A 16,597-nucleotide genomic window follows, 5' to 3' on the forward strand; every position below is an offset into this window, starting at 1 on the left:
AAGTAAAACTTGACCATCAGGAATTAGCTACTGGTTTTCTTAAGTGAGTCTAAAACTTGCAAAGTTGCTTTGCCACAAAGTACAGGCTAAAAAGTTCACACAAGTCCCTTGCCTTGGCTTTGTCCATGAGATCTGCCAAGGCTCCCTGCAGCCACAGGCTTGCTGCAAATTTACAGAAACAATGAATCAAAGTGAGTAGAAGCAAACAACTGGCTGGCTAGAGTCCTTGTGCACTCATTCAAGAATTGCTTACTGAGATCAGAGCTAAAAATCTCTTCATCAAAATGAATCTATGGAAATTTAAGTAACATCAGTCAAATCCCTGACAAAAGCATAAAAATACATTCTCCTAGGTGTGGAGGTTTTCATGATCCTCTAACTAGACTTTTAATATAATACCTGTGCTAAGCCTTACAATTTTTGTGTTACAATAACCAGAGCAACAAATCACAAAGTATGTGCAGTTTTGGCTTATAATGTAGAAAGTTTAATATTCTACTTTTCTGTTCTCAAGGAACCATGAGGATTCCATGTTCTAACTACTGAATATTGCTCCTCAGTCACTTCAGTGAAACTAGAAACATGACAGGTCTCCAAAAATAAAAGTGCTAAAAGATTGAGAGAGGTGATAATCATAGACAGAATTTACACTTTAATATAAACAGGTAAGAAATTTAAAGTAAAATGGCTCATAAACAACTTTGTTTTGTTGTTTCATGTCAAAGAAGGAAGTAATCTCACAAAAATGCAGATTTCCAGAATACATGAAGAACAGTTTTAACACCTGCAATGAATTTATGCTGTATATGGAGCTGCCATTGCCTCCAGAAGGTTAATTCCAGCAATTGCACAGAGCACACATTTCTGCAGATTAGATCTAGAAGCACTTTTTTCCCATAACCTTCACATTTACACTGAAAAACTGTAGCAAGCACTACCCAATATGTCTCAATTTCCTATACTCTGGCTGCCAAATATTTCATAATGTGCCAGATAATTGCACTAATTCTTGCTCTGAAAGACATAAAGGATATTTATGACTTTTTGCCCTGTGTCAGCAGATATGATTTGCCAGTTGACTACCTTGAATTTTACTGCTGTACAAGACAATACCAATGATTTATTCTGAATCATTGAAAGCCCCAGGTCACCCAGCAGGAAGTGGTATAGACCAATCTCAGTGACAGTGTATCACTGACCAGGCTCTCCTCTCCGCCCAGCTACCAAAAAGGTGATTTTTCATAACCCTAGGTGGTAACTCAACAAGCACAGCACCAGTTAAATGTTTTACAAAAAAACACCAAGCTCCAGATTTACTGGGTTGTCTCCCAGAGCTGGTGAGATCAGAATGATAGCATTTACAGGGCAGACATACTTTTATTTATGGTAGCTGTTGTCTTGACAGATCACAGGCAGGAAAACCCTATGCTGATTGCTTTCAAGGCTTCTCATTGCCACAAATGCTCAGTTTAGCACGGAATGTACTTTAAAACCAGGCAAAGGCAAATGTCCAGAAGTAGCTGGGCCACGTCCCAAAAGAGTGGGACATTTAAAAACTGAAGCAGCTCATCAGTCAATAGGGAACACACTGGATTCTTATGTGCAGATACAGGAATCAACGGGCACACATTGGGATAATTTGGGAATGGAGATAAAGGAACAAAGTCTTTTTGCATGTGTGTGCATGCACAGAAGCCCCAGATGACAGCAAATGTCACCTGATGGCAGAAAAGTGAGAGTCAGTGAAGTGCTTTTTGTGTTAACCTGGGGGCCAAGGATAGATTCTTGGTGAAGGCCTTTTAGCATCAGCCAATACTTGTAAGTATCACCACACAACTAATCCAAACACTGATAAATAAATCTCATCTGCTTCCACTCATTTACTAACTTCAATACTCAGATATTAAGGATCTTGGGGTCTGTTTGTAGAACTGTTTTGTTGCATTCCTGAATATCCTCTATGGTCAGGTTTTTTCCCAGAGGACAGAGTGGCATATATCCAACCACACCACACCTTGTTAGATTAATTTCCCCTGCCATGCTTTTGTTAAAGACTTGTATCTGGTCAAATTCTGGTAGACCTAGTAATAAACCCACAGAACAGGAAAACAGAGACCACATCTAGAGACCTATGAAACATCAGCAAGGTTTAAAAGTACAGTTCTCCAAAACAAAGCCTGACATAGATGCTGGGTACCAATTTTGCTGAATATAAGCTTTTAAAATGAACTTGGCTTGCCGTAAAATAACCATTCAACTGAATAACAAGGCCTTTTTACTGCATAGATATATTAGCAGTTAATATCTTCTATTTTGCAGTGTCATTAACTTGTAGTTCATATAAAGCTAGCATGGCTATGATCCACTAAAACAAAGATTTACAAGTTTTAACATCCTCTAGTGTCAACAGTGAACAGGAAAATCCTCCATTATCTGATCACACTAGGCTGTTCCTTCTTACCACCTTGACTTGCATGACACCTTCCAGTTTTGTGCCCACTTAACATCACCACAAACATGCCTTCTCTAGCTCCAGCCAAGCACTCACTGCTTGCAAGCTCAGCTGGCTTTGCTTGGATGTCAACTTGAATTTTAGTAGAAAGGGCAGAATGAGTTGCTTCTCTTTCTTGATAACAGGGATTCATTCCTCTGGTATCAAATGGTGTTAAAAGGTCAAAGTGAGGGTGAGCTTTTCAGAGTCAAATCCAACAACTAACACGGCCAGCACTTATCTTGGCTAAGAGAAGTAGTTTTCATTAAACAGCTCTCTTCATATGGTTTCTTACTTGAGCCTTGCCCTGTCTAGTCAGTGTCCAACAGAATGGAAGTGATCAGCCAGCTCAGAACCTGTCACATCTGCCCATAATATACCATATAAACACTGAACTTGGAAAATGTTCCACTGACTATTGGACACAGAGTTACGACAGAAAGCCTCCCTGTGAGGTGTGATCTTCTTGTGCTGTTTGAGGCAGCTGAATAGAGAGGACTCACTTGAACAAAGCAGGTCCAAACACGATGGCCAGGTTTTCCAGAGTCATGAAATTCACTGCACTGTAGGTTGCTACCTTTAACAAGAAAGCACACAGGAACTGAAGAAGGTTCTGATGGGCTTTGGGCAGGCAGCTGAGCAGCTGTCTCAGGTGCTCTATGCATTCTGTCGTGTTGATTTTGTGCTCTGGAGGAAAAAAAAAAAAACAAACCCAAACTTAAAACATAGATATTCCTCATACCACCACAATTTGATCATAGACATTAGATATAAGGAAGATTTAAAATTTATTAGCACGAAGTAAAGAATAAATACATCCCCAACAAGGATTTTGTATACTAAATTTTGACATATGTTTTTCACTTATGGATATTTAAGAACCACGGATTTTCCAGATATTGAGTTTTACATTCAGTTTCTGATTTTTTCCCTCATATGGCAGAATCATCCAGCACTTGCTGCTTTCCTAATGAAATTGCAGGCAGAAGTCATGTACCTGAATCCTCAAAGCTGCCTTGAAAGACAGTATAAGGTTGTCAGCCTTGACTCTCCCAAGAGGTTTTACACATGCCATGTGATTCTCATTAAGAGGAATGAGAAATTGTACCCTTTCAGCCCCATGCCATCTTCATTTCCTGACTAATTGGTAGCTCTCAGACTCAAAACATCTTTGCTCTATAAATATGCAACTGTAGTTACACAAGAGATACTTAAAAATCTAAATTTGGGATACATAACATTTTCTTGGTTCTCATTTTTCAAAGAAGGGTAACAAGGCAGAAAATGGGTTCACAAACAACTCCATTTGATCAGCAGTTCCATATCAGTAGGATAAAGTCTCCTAGTTACTAGAATCGAGATGACAGTACTGCTCAATAATTGGCAGCTGATGCTCAAATTTGCCATAGATCACCAGGACACATCTGCATAGCTCTGACATTGTTTATAAGCAAATCATGCCCTTGAGGGTAATTTTAGCCCTAAAAAACACATTCTGTGCAGGCCAAGGCCCATGGTGCTCAACTGATTAATGAGAGAAATGGAAAAGGGGATGGGGAGGAAAAAATAATTTTTAAAAAATAACAGCAAGACTGTTCAGGGTAGAAAAAACAAGGTGCTTGCAAAAGCCCCATAGGTCTTCCGGCATAGACTTTCACAGTTCATGAAACTGCTTCCTTTCTCTTCCTTTGTAAGGAAACTCCTACATGGGCACTTTGAACAAAAGCAGGCTGTGAAGTAACCCACAAAACCACTTATTTGTATGCAAACACCTGAATTAGTCACCAGCCAAAAATCACTGGGCAGACTGAGAACAGAGCTCAGCCATTACAGGAATGAATGGGGAACCAGGCAGTGGACTGCTGCGAGGGCTCATCCTGACTTTGCATGCTGCTCCACACACTGCTGACCAAGAAGATTGTAAGAGGACTGATAAATAAATGCTAACTAAAAATACAGTTCTAAACATGAACAGTGATGCACAGAAAAACCTCCTTTACCAGGGAAGGTTAATTAAAAACCTTCAGCTTGGAAAAGAGAGAAGTAGCTATATAAAGGCGCAAGCAGCATTATGGTGGTGATTACATTAAAACTAAAAATATTATCTCAGTAACTAGTATGGTATACAATTTTAAAAAGAAAACATGCAGAAGAGGAGCTTTCTCGAAGAATACAGAATTAGATTGCAGGATTCATTGCCAAAGGAAGGAAGCGAATCCAAAAGACTTAATGAATTTTAAAAATACTGTAGGCAAGTTCATAGATGCATGGTCCCTCCAAAGCAATTAAATATCAGTCTCAGGTTAAGGAAACACAAAACTTTGTTTATAGAAGGTGGGATGAACACATTATCTGTCACTGTCAGAGAAAGGACAGAAGCTTGGAAGGTGCCCATTCTGTACCTTGGAAAGTTTTTAGCAAGCCAGAACAAATATTGTCTGGAAAAACAGCCACTGGTAGTTCTTTCAGAAAGAGCTTCAGGAGACTGGCCACAGAATCAACATCTCCATCATTAATAAGGTCTACTTTTTCCCCCTGATTATACTTCTGCCTCAATTCCTTGATTTTATTTGCCGAGCCACCAATTCGAAATACACCAACACGCTCCAGCCCTGGGGAAGAAATAAAGAACAGTAAGCAGTGGTTGCTTTATCACATCTTTGTGATGAGAACTGGAGTTCAAAAAGCATGAGCTCTTTTCAGAAAATGCAATAATTGTAAATAAGGATTTTTCAGCATTTACAGCTGAAAAGTACAGCTTAAACAAAGAATATCAGTTTCCAGAAGCCAAGCAGGATAAATATGAACTTACCAAATACCTCCAGGTACTCCACCATCTGTGTCACAAGAGAAGGAACCCCACATTGCTTTGCATCTTGTACGAGGGTTTCCAGAGGAACACCAAATGTGCTTCTTTCTCTGCTGGACTGTAGATCTGGAGAAACCTTATTTGTTGTATGCCTAACTTGTACAGAGGAGAATGATTTCTGGGGAACAAAAACAAGCAAATGATAAACAGTGACTGGCTTTTATTTTAACCTCTACAAAGGTTAAAATCAAAGATCTACAACTTTGGTAAAATTACTGTGTTCTGTGTAGCACCTTCATACAGATTTTATTTCTACTCTATATTCTTAAAATACTAATATTCTTCTGTAGAGCTGAGACAAGATTTGTGATGGGGTAAACTCCAGTAAAGACCACTCTCCCCTATAGTCAGGGAAAATGGGGCCTTGTGTTGAGGCAGATGCACCATTCAGAGCAGAGAGGGGTCACAGTCCCGCAAAAGAACCCCAAAAGTCAGGATAAAGCTGACTCCTTGCTGGTGCACAGCCTTCCAACTCCATTAAATTTGTGAATTTCTACTTAATTCCTGAGGATAAAACATGCAAGATTCATAAAGAAACCAGGATTGGAATTTAAGTGGCAGCCATGGCACAAGTCTCAGAAGGGGTTCCTTTCTACTTACTCAGTTATTCCAAATTTTTTACCCCCAAAAATGATGCAAAAGCATAAGAAATCACAACTTGCACCTTTCGTCCTGTCTGATGAAGGAAGCTGCTTTTTTATCCTACCAGAGCATGGGCTGGGAAGTTTGTGGGTTCTGGTGGGGGATGCCTGTCTCTGAGGACAGGCGATGGGGGCTCTGTGAGGATGGGGGCAGCCCCAGGTGGGCACAGCTGGCTCTGCAGCCCTACTGGGCTGTCTGGGGGAAGGGGGTGCTTAAAATATATATCTCTAAATGTATGCTTAGATACATTTAAAATACATATATATTAAATATATATTTAAGAATAATATCCCTCAGGAATATTTAAGGAAAGGGGAAATTCTGCCTGGCATTCTGAAAGGAGTCCTGGCTGCCCTGCCCTCTTTCCCACCTGCCCTAAGCCCCTTGCTTGCCTCACAGGCAGGTGCCATTACCCACAGTAATTGCTGCATTTTGACCTCATGTTCCTACCAGGTAATGAGAGCAGAATCCAAACCAGGAACACCTGGATTTACCATTTCTGCAATAGGACAATTTAAACAGTATCTAAAGGGGGATTTTTAATATTTATTTTTTTTGTAACATTATCTCAACGCATTGTGAAACCAGCCTCTTCTTAGATGTTTTTATTACTATGTTTTCAGAAGGAAAAGGGAAAGATTTTCCCATTAATTTGAAGTTGAGCTGCCATAGTGAAACTATATGTATGTTTTTCACACACGCCTGCAGCAAAGCCATGAGCTGGAGCTCCAGGCCAGCCCTGCTGCCATGGCAAAAGCACACACAGCACTTAAAACACCCCAGCCCATTCTGCTCTTTCACTACATAGGAAAACTTAGACTATGATATTAGTGTTACAGCATGAATAAGTATCTAAAAAGAACAAATACGAGCATGTACCAAACATATTTTACAACATTTTTGTATATAAGCTGCGAGGTGTTACAAAAAGCCTTTAAAATATCTGTGCACTATTACTCTAAATCCCTCCCTTTCCCTTTTTGGATGCAGACCATCAGCCTTCTCAGAAAGGAGGAAGGGTGTGAGAAAGGACCGAAGAAGCCAGATTTAAGTTCACTTACGCAAATTGAAAGGGAGGCGCCTGCTCCCATGTCAGACTGCAGCAGAGTGCCAGTATTTCAGCTGTGCTGCTCACAAGACACCATCACCTTTCTTCCCCTCCACAAAGCCATGAAGCCTGGCCAAAGCTAACTGCAGCCATTGGGCTGTTCCTCTACAATTAACTTATCATAGTATAATTGCTAGGCATCATCTTAATCAGCAGTTTCCCTCCGAGTTGGTGGAAGGTAGAAATTAACTCCTAGTAAAAGTGCAGCCAGCACTGCACTTCCCTCTGGAGGCACCTTGCACAAGCGGAGGGCTGTGTTACCAGCAGATGTTTCCATGGCACCTACACACAATGCCACAGCTTCCCAGGCCATGCTGATCCTGGGCCTGATATTTACTCTTGAGTGGGTTTTTGCACTGCAGGTTTGCAGATATTCCTATTGCTTGCTCTCCCTCCTGCCTCCTACAACAGCAAGGAAAACACTATGAGGTGGTCCTCTGTGTACACGTTATACCTACTTGTTTATACAACATGTACACCATCATTTTAGCCAATACATGGGCAAGGACCCATCCAGTTTTTAAAATATGAAGATGCAATTATGCCAAACATGCTTTATAATTCTTTCCGGTATAAAGCCTGTCCTGGGAAATAAGTCATAAAGAAGTAATGTTACAGCAGAAATTAACCGGGGGGAGGTTTTTAACACAAACTTAGTAAGCAAAATAAGGCAAAAACCGTAGAGATGCTGAGTCAGACCCCCTTGGTGGAGCACTGGAAAAGCAGGAGGAAAAAGAAAAGCAGCACCACACTGGTACAGCACAGATAGCAAAGATGGTTCCCTCTTCCTTAGCAGAAGGAACACCACTTAAAAACTAGTGCAGAATTTTAGCCCACTTACCTCTCCACAAGACCCCACAATGAGGTCTGAATAATGCTGTTGAGTAGAGCTTTCTTCCTCTACCTATGGACCTAGCCCCAGAAAAATCTACATCCACCCCACAGGCTCAGCCTGGCCTGTCTCTGCACACAAGCTCCACCTGCACCCATCACTACAGCTGTGGCCATTTAGCCTGTTGAAAATGCTGTGCCCATCACCACAGCAGCGGCTGCTGGGCCCACGGGAGGTGCTGGGGGTGAAGGTGCTGTCCCCCCAACACTGCTGAAAGAGGGAGGGAAGTGTGCTGGCCCTCGCACAGCAGCAGTGTGCGTGCCCTCACGGCGGTGTTCTGTGCTCGTGGCTAAGGGTACGGGCGGCATTTTGCTGTGACATCCCCTCCCTGGGGCATTCAAATCCTCTGCCCTCCAGCCCCCGTGAGCAGAACTCCCTTTATTGCTGTGTTTGAGAGGCAGCCGGAGCACAAGCAGCTCCCCCACCTTTGCTGGCTCCTTTTGGGACAGACAAAAGCACAGCTCTTTTGTCTGGTTAGGGTCAGACAAATCACAAATCAAGTGGGCCCGCAGCAATCTGCGCTCTGCAGAGAAACACATCGCAAAAAGGCAAGAACTACAAAATTAGAACAAAAAATTTTCTTCTCTAACTCTGCTCCCATCCCGCTGCACATTTTTCTCTTCCATCTTACTAGATGCCACAGCAGTGACCCTGCTGACATGTCACTCCCTCCCACTCCCGCTTCAGCCGAACGTGTGAACTGTAGGCAAATACAAAGCAGCAAATTCTCCACCTGAGCAGCAAACACGAATTTTATCTGTTGATTCATGACAAGGCAGCAGTCACTGCAATCAACCTCTTGGTCTCGACTGCTCCTGTAACTTCAGTTATTGAAGAATTTGCTTTCAAGTCCCGCCTGGGAGCTGCGGCCTGGCTGAGGGGAGATGCTGCCCCCCCCGCTCCCGGGAAGCCCGCAGCAGCTAGAGGGCACACCAGGCTTGCCAGAGAGCTGGGCCTGCGAGCCCCACTGCGGACACGGCCAGGAGCCCCAGGCCCCGGGCAGGGTTTTCCTTTCCTACCCAACAGCACGGGCCGGAGGGATGATTCCTCCTCGCATCGCAGTTGTACAAAGAGCGGGAGGCTGCAGGCAGCACAAATTAAACATGTAACTGCTCATACTGTGTAGCTGAAATTCCAACGCTTCCTTTACAACCTCTGGATCAAAGTCATCCCCTGCAGGACTTCAGACGTATGAAAAGGATGTGTGGTGCTTTGAGAAGCCACCCTGACTTCAAGAGCCACATCTAAATTAAAACCAAAGCTTTTGGTCTCCCTGCACCCTGCCTCCCAGGGGAAGGCTTGTGAGGAAAGGCAGTGCCCCAGCCTGGGTGTGTGAGGGGCTGGACGAGCACCAGGGGCTGCCTTTGTACTCTCCACACTGGGGCCGTGGCCTCCAGCTGCTGAATGGGCTACTTGTGTGGGTTTCTGATGTTTCAAAAAGATAGAGAAAGGATAAACACAAAAGGAAAACAGAAAAGTTTAGTTTTACTCCTTAGAAAACCAGGTTTTTACAGCAGCATTAGGAACAGCAGGATCCCTGTGAGAGAGGGCAGAGGTAAATCCACTCTTGGCAGCAGTAAAAAACAATAGCAGCAAGAAAAATAATTAACTGAGGTTTCATGGTTCATTGAAGTTCTCCTTCAAAGCTACAAGCAGCCTGCTCTGCTAACTTGGTGATCTGTGTCTTAGCTTTAGGAGCCTCCAAACATCCAGCCAAGGAGGAAAGAAAGCCCTTGCTGGTGGGCAAGAGCCGAGCAGGGAGTGCATACCCCACAGAGATGTGATGTGCGTAGTCCTCCGTCGCTCACATCCAGCTGGAGAGGCTCTGGTGGCTCTGGATTACAGGCAAACAGCTCTGCTGATGCCAGCTGCAGGCTTTGAGAAGGCACTGTCATACTATGATACATCAGTTGCACCACCACAGCCTTGAGAACCCTGGGGAGCTAAGCCCATAAAAGCATCCCTGAATTATCACGAAAAACATCCAGGGCTGATGCACACAGCTGAGATTCCATCAGACAAACCTGTATTACTGGCTTTCAAAACAGGTTTTCATCTCACACACAGCATTTGTACATTTTATACCAATTCATCATGAGCCAGTCTAAACAATAAACTTAGTAAACTCTAAAAATTTGCACATTTTATAGTATATGGACCTGATAGATAAACCATAGGGTTTTTCAAGCAAAAGGAAATAATGGAATTAAGAGCTACAACCAAGACAGAAGTAGACATGGAAAAATGCATATCATATTAGGTAATCATTGGAAAGAAATGAGACATCTCTCTCTCTTGATTATTACAGTATCAATATAAGTTTTCCTACATTCTAGCTGGTAAAAGTCATAGCACAGACATAAGGACTGGTTGCCACATATCCTTCATCACAACAATCTGATTGGCCAACCAGGCCTACTCGCCAAGTTTAATTATCAGCAAGGAAGAGTTGCTGTCCTGACAAGAAAGCAGCTCTCCCCTGCTGCTACTTGCATGGCTTTTCACTGTGCCTATGGGAAAAGCACACAGGCCACACCACCTCCTGCCAGGCAAGCCCTTGTCAGCCCAGCAGAGTCCCCTCTAACTTGATTTCTGCTCACAGCTGCTCAGGGGTCTTCTCTGGAAGGGGATGCCCTAGGACAGAGATGGGTATGTCTGCACACAGGAGCTGCCCCTTCTCCATCAGCCAGGCACACACGAGTCCAGAGCTGTGCCTGAGCAGATACCCCTGAGTCACGGCAAGGCTCCTTCCTACTGTAGACACAGCACCTGGCAGGTTTGGAGCTGCTTCTCTCTATCTGAGCCCATCTCTGGCAAGGGATGTGTTGGTGTCCTGAGGTGGCTCAGCTGAGCCTGTTTCCAGGCAGCTGAATTACACAGGCATGTGGAGAACTGCCCAATGAAACAGTGGGAGGCAAATGCTCCGACTGCTCGCTGGCCCTTTTTTTTCTTTTTTTTTTTTTTCTTTTTTTTTTCTTTTTTTTTTCTTTTTTTTTCCCAGCCCATTAAACCTTCTAGAATTATCTTTCTTTTAAAGGCTTTTGAAAAGCCTTCCGAAAGCTGCACAATTCCTTGGCACCTTTGTGGAACTGAAAGTGACTGGCAGGCAACAGATCAATAATTGTCAATATTCCTCCCTTGGAGTGAAATGTCATTAAGGTTGTTTTGGAGCCTGCCTCTCTCTGCTTCCTGTTTTGAATTTCATTTTTTTCCTCTAATCTCCACCTGGCACTTAAACCTCTTCATTTTCTTGATGCTGTTCCAGGGAAAACAAGTCAGCATTCAAAATGCAGTATTGCTTCATTATCTAAATGCCGTTGTTGCTAAAGAGCAGAACACCAGCAAAAATAGCCACAAGCTGAAAACTATTGTAATGAAGCAAGCAGAGCTCTTTTTCAGGCCCTACAAATTATTTAAAGTCTGTATTTCTATTATATTTCAGTCTATATCACGAAATTGGCCAATTCCAGGTTTATTTCTCCAAGAAACCAAAAGATGTAAAGAAAAACACAAAGGAACACAGAATTTCGCAGTCATAGTTTGTTCCCTGTCTGCTCATTTTCAAAGGGAATTTGAAATGTTGGATTAGTATCAGAAAAAGTTGCAAGTACCAGGCCAGTTTTTGCATCCCAAATCATCCTCCAGGAAGACAGACCTCCCATGAGGCTCCATCCACAAACTGCTGCTGGTTTCTGACAGCTTCCCACAGCTGAAGAGAAACTCAGCTTCCAGCTTCAGCTCCAGACAGCTCATGGTGCATTAATCTCTTGCCGAAGCAATTATCTCTGGCACCATATGCTACTATTTCTCATAAATAATACAGTTTCAACACAAAAAAGCCTATTTCAAGAGCTATAAAGAAGGATTTGTCCTTGCCTCCTCTCTGCCTCTAGCTTGCACAATACCTGAGGTGGGGATAAGAAAAAAAAATTAAAAAGGAGGGGTACACTAAGTAGAGGTTTCAGCATCCTCTTGCACCATGGACACTGTCCTAGCCCATGTAAAAGCCAGGCAGAGGCAATCTTTCATTTCTATTTCTCCAATGGCATAGAACCCCTCCTTACTGGTTCATTTCAAAAGAGTTGCTCCTGTTATGTTCAGTAAGTTCTGCTTTATGCCATCTTGTAATACTAATTCTTGAACAAAATTTGAGAAAACTCAAAAGAAGACCCTCAAAGTGCAGACCTTCCCCCAGAGGAACTTAGATAGCAGCAGCATCTCCATCAAGTTTTCCAGTTTCAGATATGCTGAAACCCTATTTGGAGTTATTCAGTCAGCCATATGAAATTTCAGGTCTCTGTTTCTAAAGCAACAAGGTAATGATCTGCTCAGTGGGAATTTCTTCTTCCCATCTCTCTCTTCCAGGATTCTTTTTGGTACCTAAAATTCATACACCCAGAAGAGTGACTTCTTAATTGTTTCATATCATGAATACACCAGGGAAGCACCAGACTGTCAAACCTAGTCTCACAAATATATTTTTTGTTCCCTACTTCTTCACAGCACCTCCGCATGACTCTGCTTAACTTGAAGCAAATGTTATTTCATCAAGCATTTTTCTGATCTCTTGCACAACCTCATGCAAAGCATTTATTGTAATTCACAGAATCTGAGAAAGACATGCCAGAAGATTTCAGTTATCCAAACTGGGGAGGATGGTCCCCTAAGTAATGCAAAGCAGGCACACAGCCATTCCAACCCAGGGATATTTTAATTAAAAAGTAAAGTAATTTGATTCCAACAGAAGACAGTGTGCCCTAATCCAACCTGATATGCATGTCATATATCAAAAATTTAAACATATAACCACAAAACCCAACACAATTTAGATACAATCCGTAAATATTGAGTTGGTCAGAGCACTGGCCATTTACAAAACGGGGTGTAGGTATTCATCTTGTTACTCAGCTGCATCTAGTCTTTAATCACTGGAAACATGTTGACTTTTCAACATGAGCTGTGTGTGACACGGGAAAGGAGGGAAGAGGTTAGACAGATAATTTTGCAACCTGCAATGAGAGAAACAAAAGAGGAAAATACATTAATTTGAATTAAGTGAAATTGAATTTGGCAGTCTAACTGACCAGGTAAGATTAAGGCTGGAGCCAAAGGCAGAGGAGAAAAGCATTTGCTGCAGTCGCACTGCTAGGGACCATGACTGCAAAGGCAGCTCAGACAGGAATTGCCCCGAGCTCCTTCCCAGCCATGCAGCACAGTACAGCATGTTGTGCCAGCAGTCACACCTGAGCTCACACCACAGAAACACCCAGCTGATCTTCGGTAAAATAAAAGAAAAGAGCATTTGCAGAGGTTCTGTGAGTGCATTTACAGCAACACACCCATAACGATGCAGCTGGATGCCTTAAGCAAGCAGTTTGACTTGCAGAAAACACAACTTAAAATGATGGCCTGGAAAACCACCATACCTAATCCCTGTACAGCAGCACGGGGTCTCAGTCAGGAACGGGTGCAGGGCTGCTCCCCTGAAGCCTCCTGAGGCACTCAGTAAACACCTGAGCATTCCATGATGCTCCTTTTTGCACACTAAGTGAACAGACTGGTGGGGGCTTTGTGCTCAGCCCCACAGTCCAGCCATGTGTTCTCCTCCCCCTCACAAAACTGCAGCAAACACAGCACAACACCTGCACCTGACACTAGTGACCCAAAGAGAAGAAAGCACAGCAGGGACACCACAGAACTGCAGGATCTGTCCCGTCTCAGCTCTTCCTCAAACACATGCACAAGGTTCCCTTTCCTCAGTGGACGAAACCTTAAGCATCTGCAGTCAGAGTACAGGCACCAGTCATTTTTTATTCTCTTTATATAGCTCTAGTCAAGAATTTCATCAAGTTGCTAATTTCAGACATCTGGGCCTCTAGATCCTGAAAACGTGAAATGACACTAGGGCTAATAAAGTCGGCTTGGACTGATGTGATTATTTAATACTAGTGAAAAAAACCCAAGCAAGTACTCCAAACATCGAACTCATGGCTATAGCTGAGCAAGAGAGTTGTAAGAAGCTGTGGACACACTACAGAAAACTAACATAAGATGCTGTCACAGCATACTTGGACATACAAGAAAGGAGCCAAGCCTTTGCCACAGAGCCATGAAAGTGAGAAATCAGGAACAGCAGCTGCGCTGAGAAAATTCATTACCTGATAGAGCACAGTTCAAGTTGAGCATGTGTGTATAACCTCAGAACTGTTTTGGTTCTTTAAAAGCCAACATTTGAAAAAACAAATAGCTTTAAAAAAAAAAATTCTAAATGGATTTTGGTAATCAGAGAGCATATTGACACATCTCTAAACACTGTTTTTTGTATGAAGACTGACAAGTCTTTAACTTGGCTCTTCAACTTAATTGAGTCTACAGCAAAACATCACTGAAATGGGTCCTCTGAGTTTGAGAAATTCTGTTTCACAAGAATCAACTTTTTCTGCTTTCTGTCCTGTTCAACTGGATTTCTGTATTATTTCTAATTTTGCCATTTTTTATCCAGCTGGTACCATGCTCAGTCCAACATATTCACCCTATGTATATGTGAAAGGTCCTCCTGAATGACCAGAAGTGAAATATCTCTCTATTAAAAAAAAAATACCTCCATGTCAGTTTAATGCTATGCAAACATCTCCATCAATTTTTATAGCCCTTACTCAGCACATTGTTCAATGTCAGTGCTGGATGCAGGAATCCAGGATCAGCATGATGTAGACAAATTAACAGCTATCAAAGGAATGTAACCTCTTCCTGCAGCTAATGGTAAAGCCCATCAATTCAGCAAGGCACAGAGTACACTTTAAATTTAGTAATATTTCACAGTTTCATTTGTCTTGTGTTTCAGCAACTACAATAAACTTTCATAGGATCTGCAAATAAGAATATAAATATTCTATTAATGACTGACTCCACAGTAACTGAATAATTTATGCAATAAACAATAACTTTTTCTTGTACAATAAAGAGTAATTACTTAACCATCTCATTCCATCTGTTCCAGATCTGTTTGTCAGGGACTATAAAACACAGGACAATCCAGAATTCTACATGGCAAAACTGTTTACCTACATCTACCATCTTTACCCACCCCTCTCACTGTCAATGCTGATGACCTGTTTTCAAGCAAATAAGGCATAGATTATCACATTGTACCTGTCCTTTCATCTTCTAAAAAACATTTGAACCTATGGGCTCATGATTTGAATGAAGCATGAGGACAGAAGGAAAGGCTCTCAGATAAAATGTAAGTTGCAGCATCTCTGGAAATAGCTTCTTGGAAAGGAACCCTGCAAAACTAGAAAAGTAAAATTCAAAACATTAAAATCTTGGTTCTTGTTTACCAATTAAAGACAACATTAATAAAATCACAGTGCTCAGCTGGCTGGGGTAAGGTGTCCTAGCCCATATTGCTTGCAGTGGCAAATAAAATTCTTCAACAGTCAGTGCTCTTTCCTCACTGCTGGGTAGGGTTACATCAGGAAACTGTTACAGATCACTAGTCATATTTCCACACATATCAGGCTGCCTAATAATAGACTCCATTTCCATTGCAAGAGTGTGCTACATACCACCTAATCATTTGCATTAATTTCAGCTGAGTTTTTTCAGACCGACTAATTTAACATCAGTTTCATATTTAAAGAACTCAGAATGTATTGTTGGCAGGAAATGAGCTTTTAAAAGATGAATCTGAAGGCATACATGCCCTGATCATACCCAGGATATCCCCACAGTTTCTTTAAGATGTGTAAAACATGGTATTACTTTAATATACACATGGTGAAATACAACTACAGCCATCATAAGAGCACATAAAATGGGTGCAAATCCACATCAGATACCCAGGACTCCAATTTAGGACTGCAGTTACATTCATGACTATCCAGAATACTCAATATTCTTTCCAAATGTGCTGAATAAGCAATCCAGGAAGAAAACCCACACAGTAGTTATACTCAGTTGACAAATGGAAGGGAAAAAAGATAGAGACACAAACTAACTGCATCTTTGTCATGTTTTAAAACAAACATAAGTGAATCCCAGAAAGTCAGCAAAAACTGTTTGAAGCCAAGCTGGATTTTCCTGCCTTGGACCAGATGAGAGAACATTACTTGCATGTAGGTCTGTCCCACTTAGGTGTTGCGTCCCTCTTGCTTAATGAGGTGTACAAACACAGTAACTCTGTGCACAGAACTTCGACACTACAGGTTGCTCGTTATATCCCTGGCTTTTATCTTGAGAATTATTAATGAGCCAGAATCACATTAGACATTTGAAACCCATAGCACAGCTGAAAACTACTTGGGCATTTGCAGGCAGCCATGCAGGATGTAACTCAGGATTCAGAACTTCCACCTCACCCAAGCCTTGCAACATGTTCCACTAAAGGTCAAATCTACAGCAAGAAGCCAAAGTGCACAGGACATGCCAGCCATGGATAGATTTCTGTCACTGCTGTGCACGACAACCAGACACAACCTTGGCATGAGAGCAGCCCTATAAGCAAAAGCCATTGCACAGGGCACGCAGGGCAGTGCAGAGCCAGCCGAGTCACTCTGCCTTTGCTGGAGCACCTGCCTGGTTCAGGAAAGGTTT

General features: G+C 42.3%; 1 protein-coding gene and 1 long non-coding RNA gene across 11 annotated transcripts in view; both read right to left on the minus strand.

The window, feature by feature from the left end:
• FAM13C (family with sequence similarity 13 member C) overlaps window positions 1–9,332 on the minus strand; it is a 118,776-nt gene extending 109,444 nt beyond the window's left edge. For 7 of the 10 annotated variants that reach the window (XM_086899711.1, XM_086899710.1, XM_086899709.1 and 4 more), the window contains exons 1-4: window positions 7,952–9,332; window positions 5,304–5,478; window positions 4,894–5,103; window positions 2,995–3,178 (exon numbers count right to left, since the gene is read on the minus strand). In XM_086899711.1, coding sequence (XP_086755837.1) covers window positions 2,995–3,178; window positions 4,894–5,103; window positions 5,304–5,328 — 419 coding nt within the window. In that variant the 5' untranslated portion in view covers window positions 5,329–5,478; window positions 7,952–9,332. Of the gene's footprint in view, window positions 1–2,994; window positions 3,179–4,893; window positions 5,104–5,303; window positions 5,479–7,063; window positions 7,896–7,951 lie in introns of those variants that run through there. The other 3 variants (XM_086899703.1, XM_086899702.1, XM_086899701.1) reach the window with 2 other exon arrangements.
• Window positions 9,333–12,556: 3,224 nt separating this feature from the next.
• LOC147651955 (uncharacterized) lies at window positions 12,557–15,296 on the minus strand. Its single transcript, XR_015289792.1, has 2 exons — window positions 15,155–15,296; window positions 12,557–13,011 (listed from the first exon to the last, which is right to left on the minus strand). It is a non-coding gene; the product is annotated as an uncharacterized LOC147651955 (long non-coding RNA).
• Window positions 15,297–16,597: the final 1,301 nt, after the last annotated feature.

The sequence above is a fragment of the Cyanistes caeruleus genome, chromosome 8, assembly GCF_971803275.1.
Source record: "Cyanistes caeruleus chromosome 8, bCyaCae1.hap1.1, whole genome shotgun sequence".
Classification (NCBI taxonomy): domain Eukaryota; kingdom Metazoa; phylum Chordata; class Aves; order Passeriformes; family Paridae; genus Cyanistes; species Cyanistes caeruleus.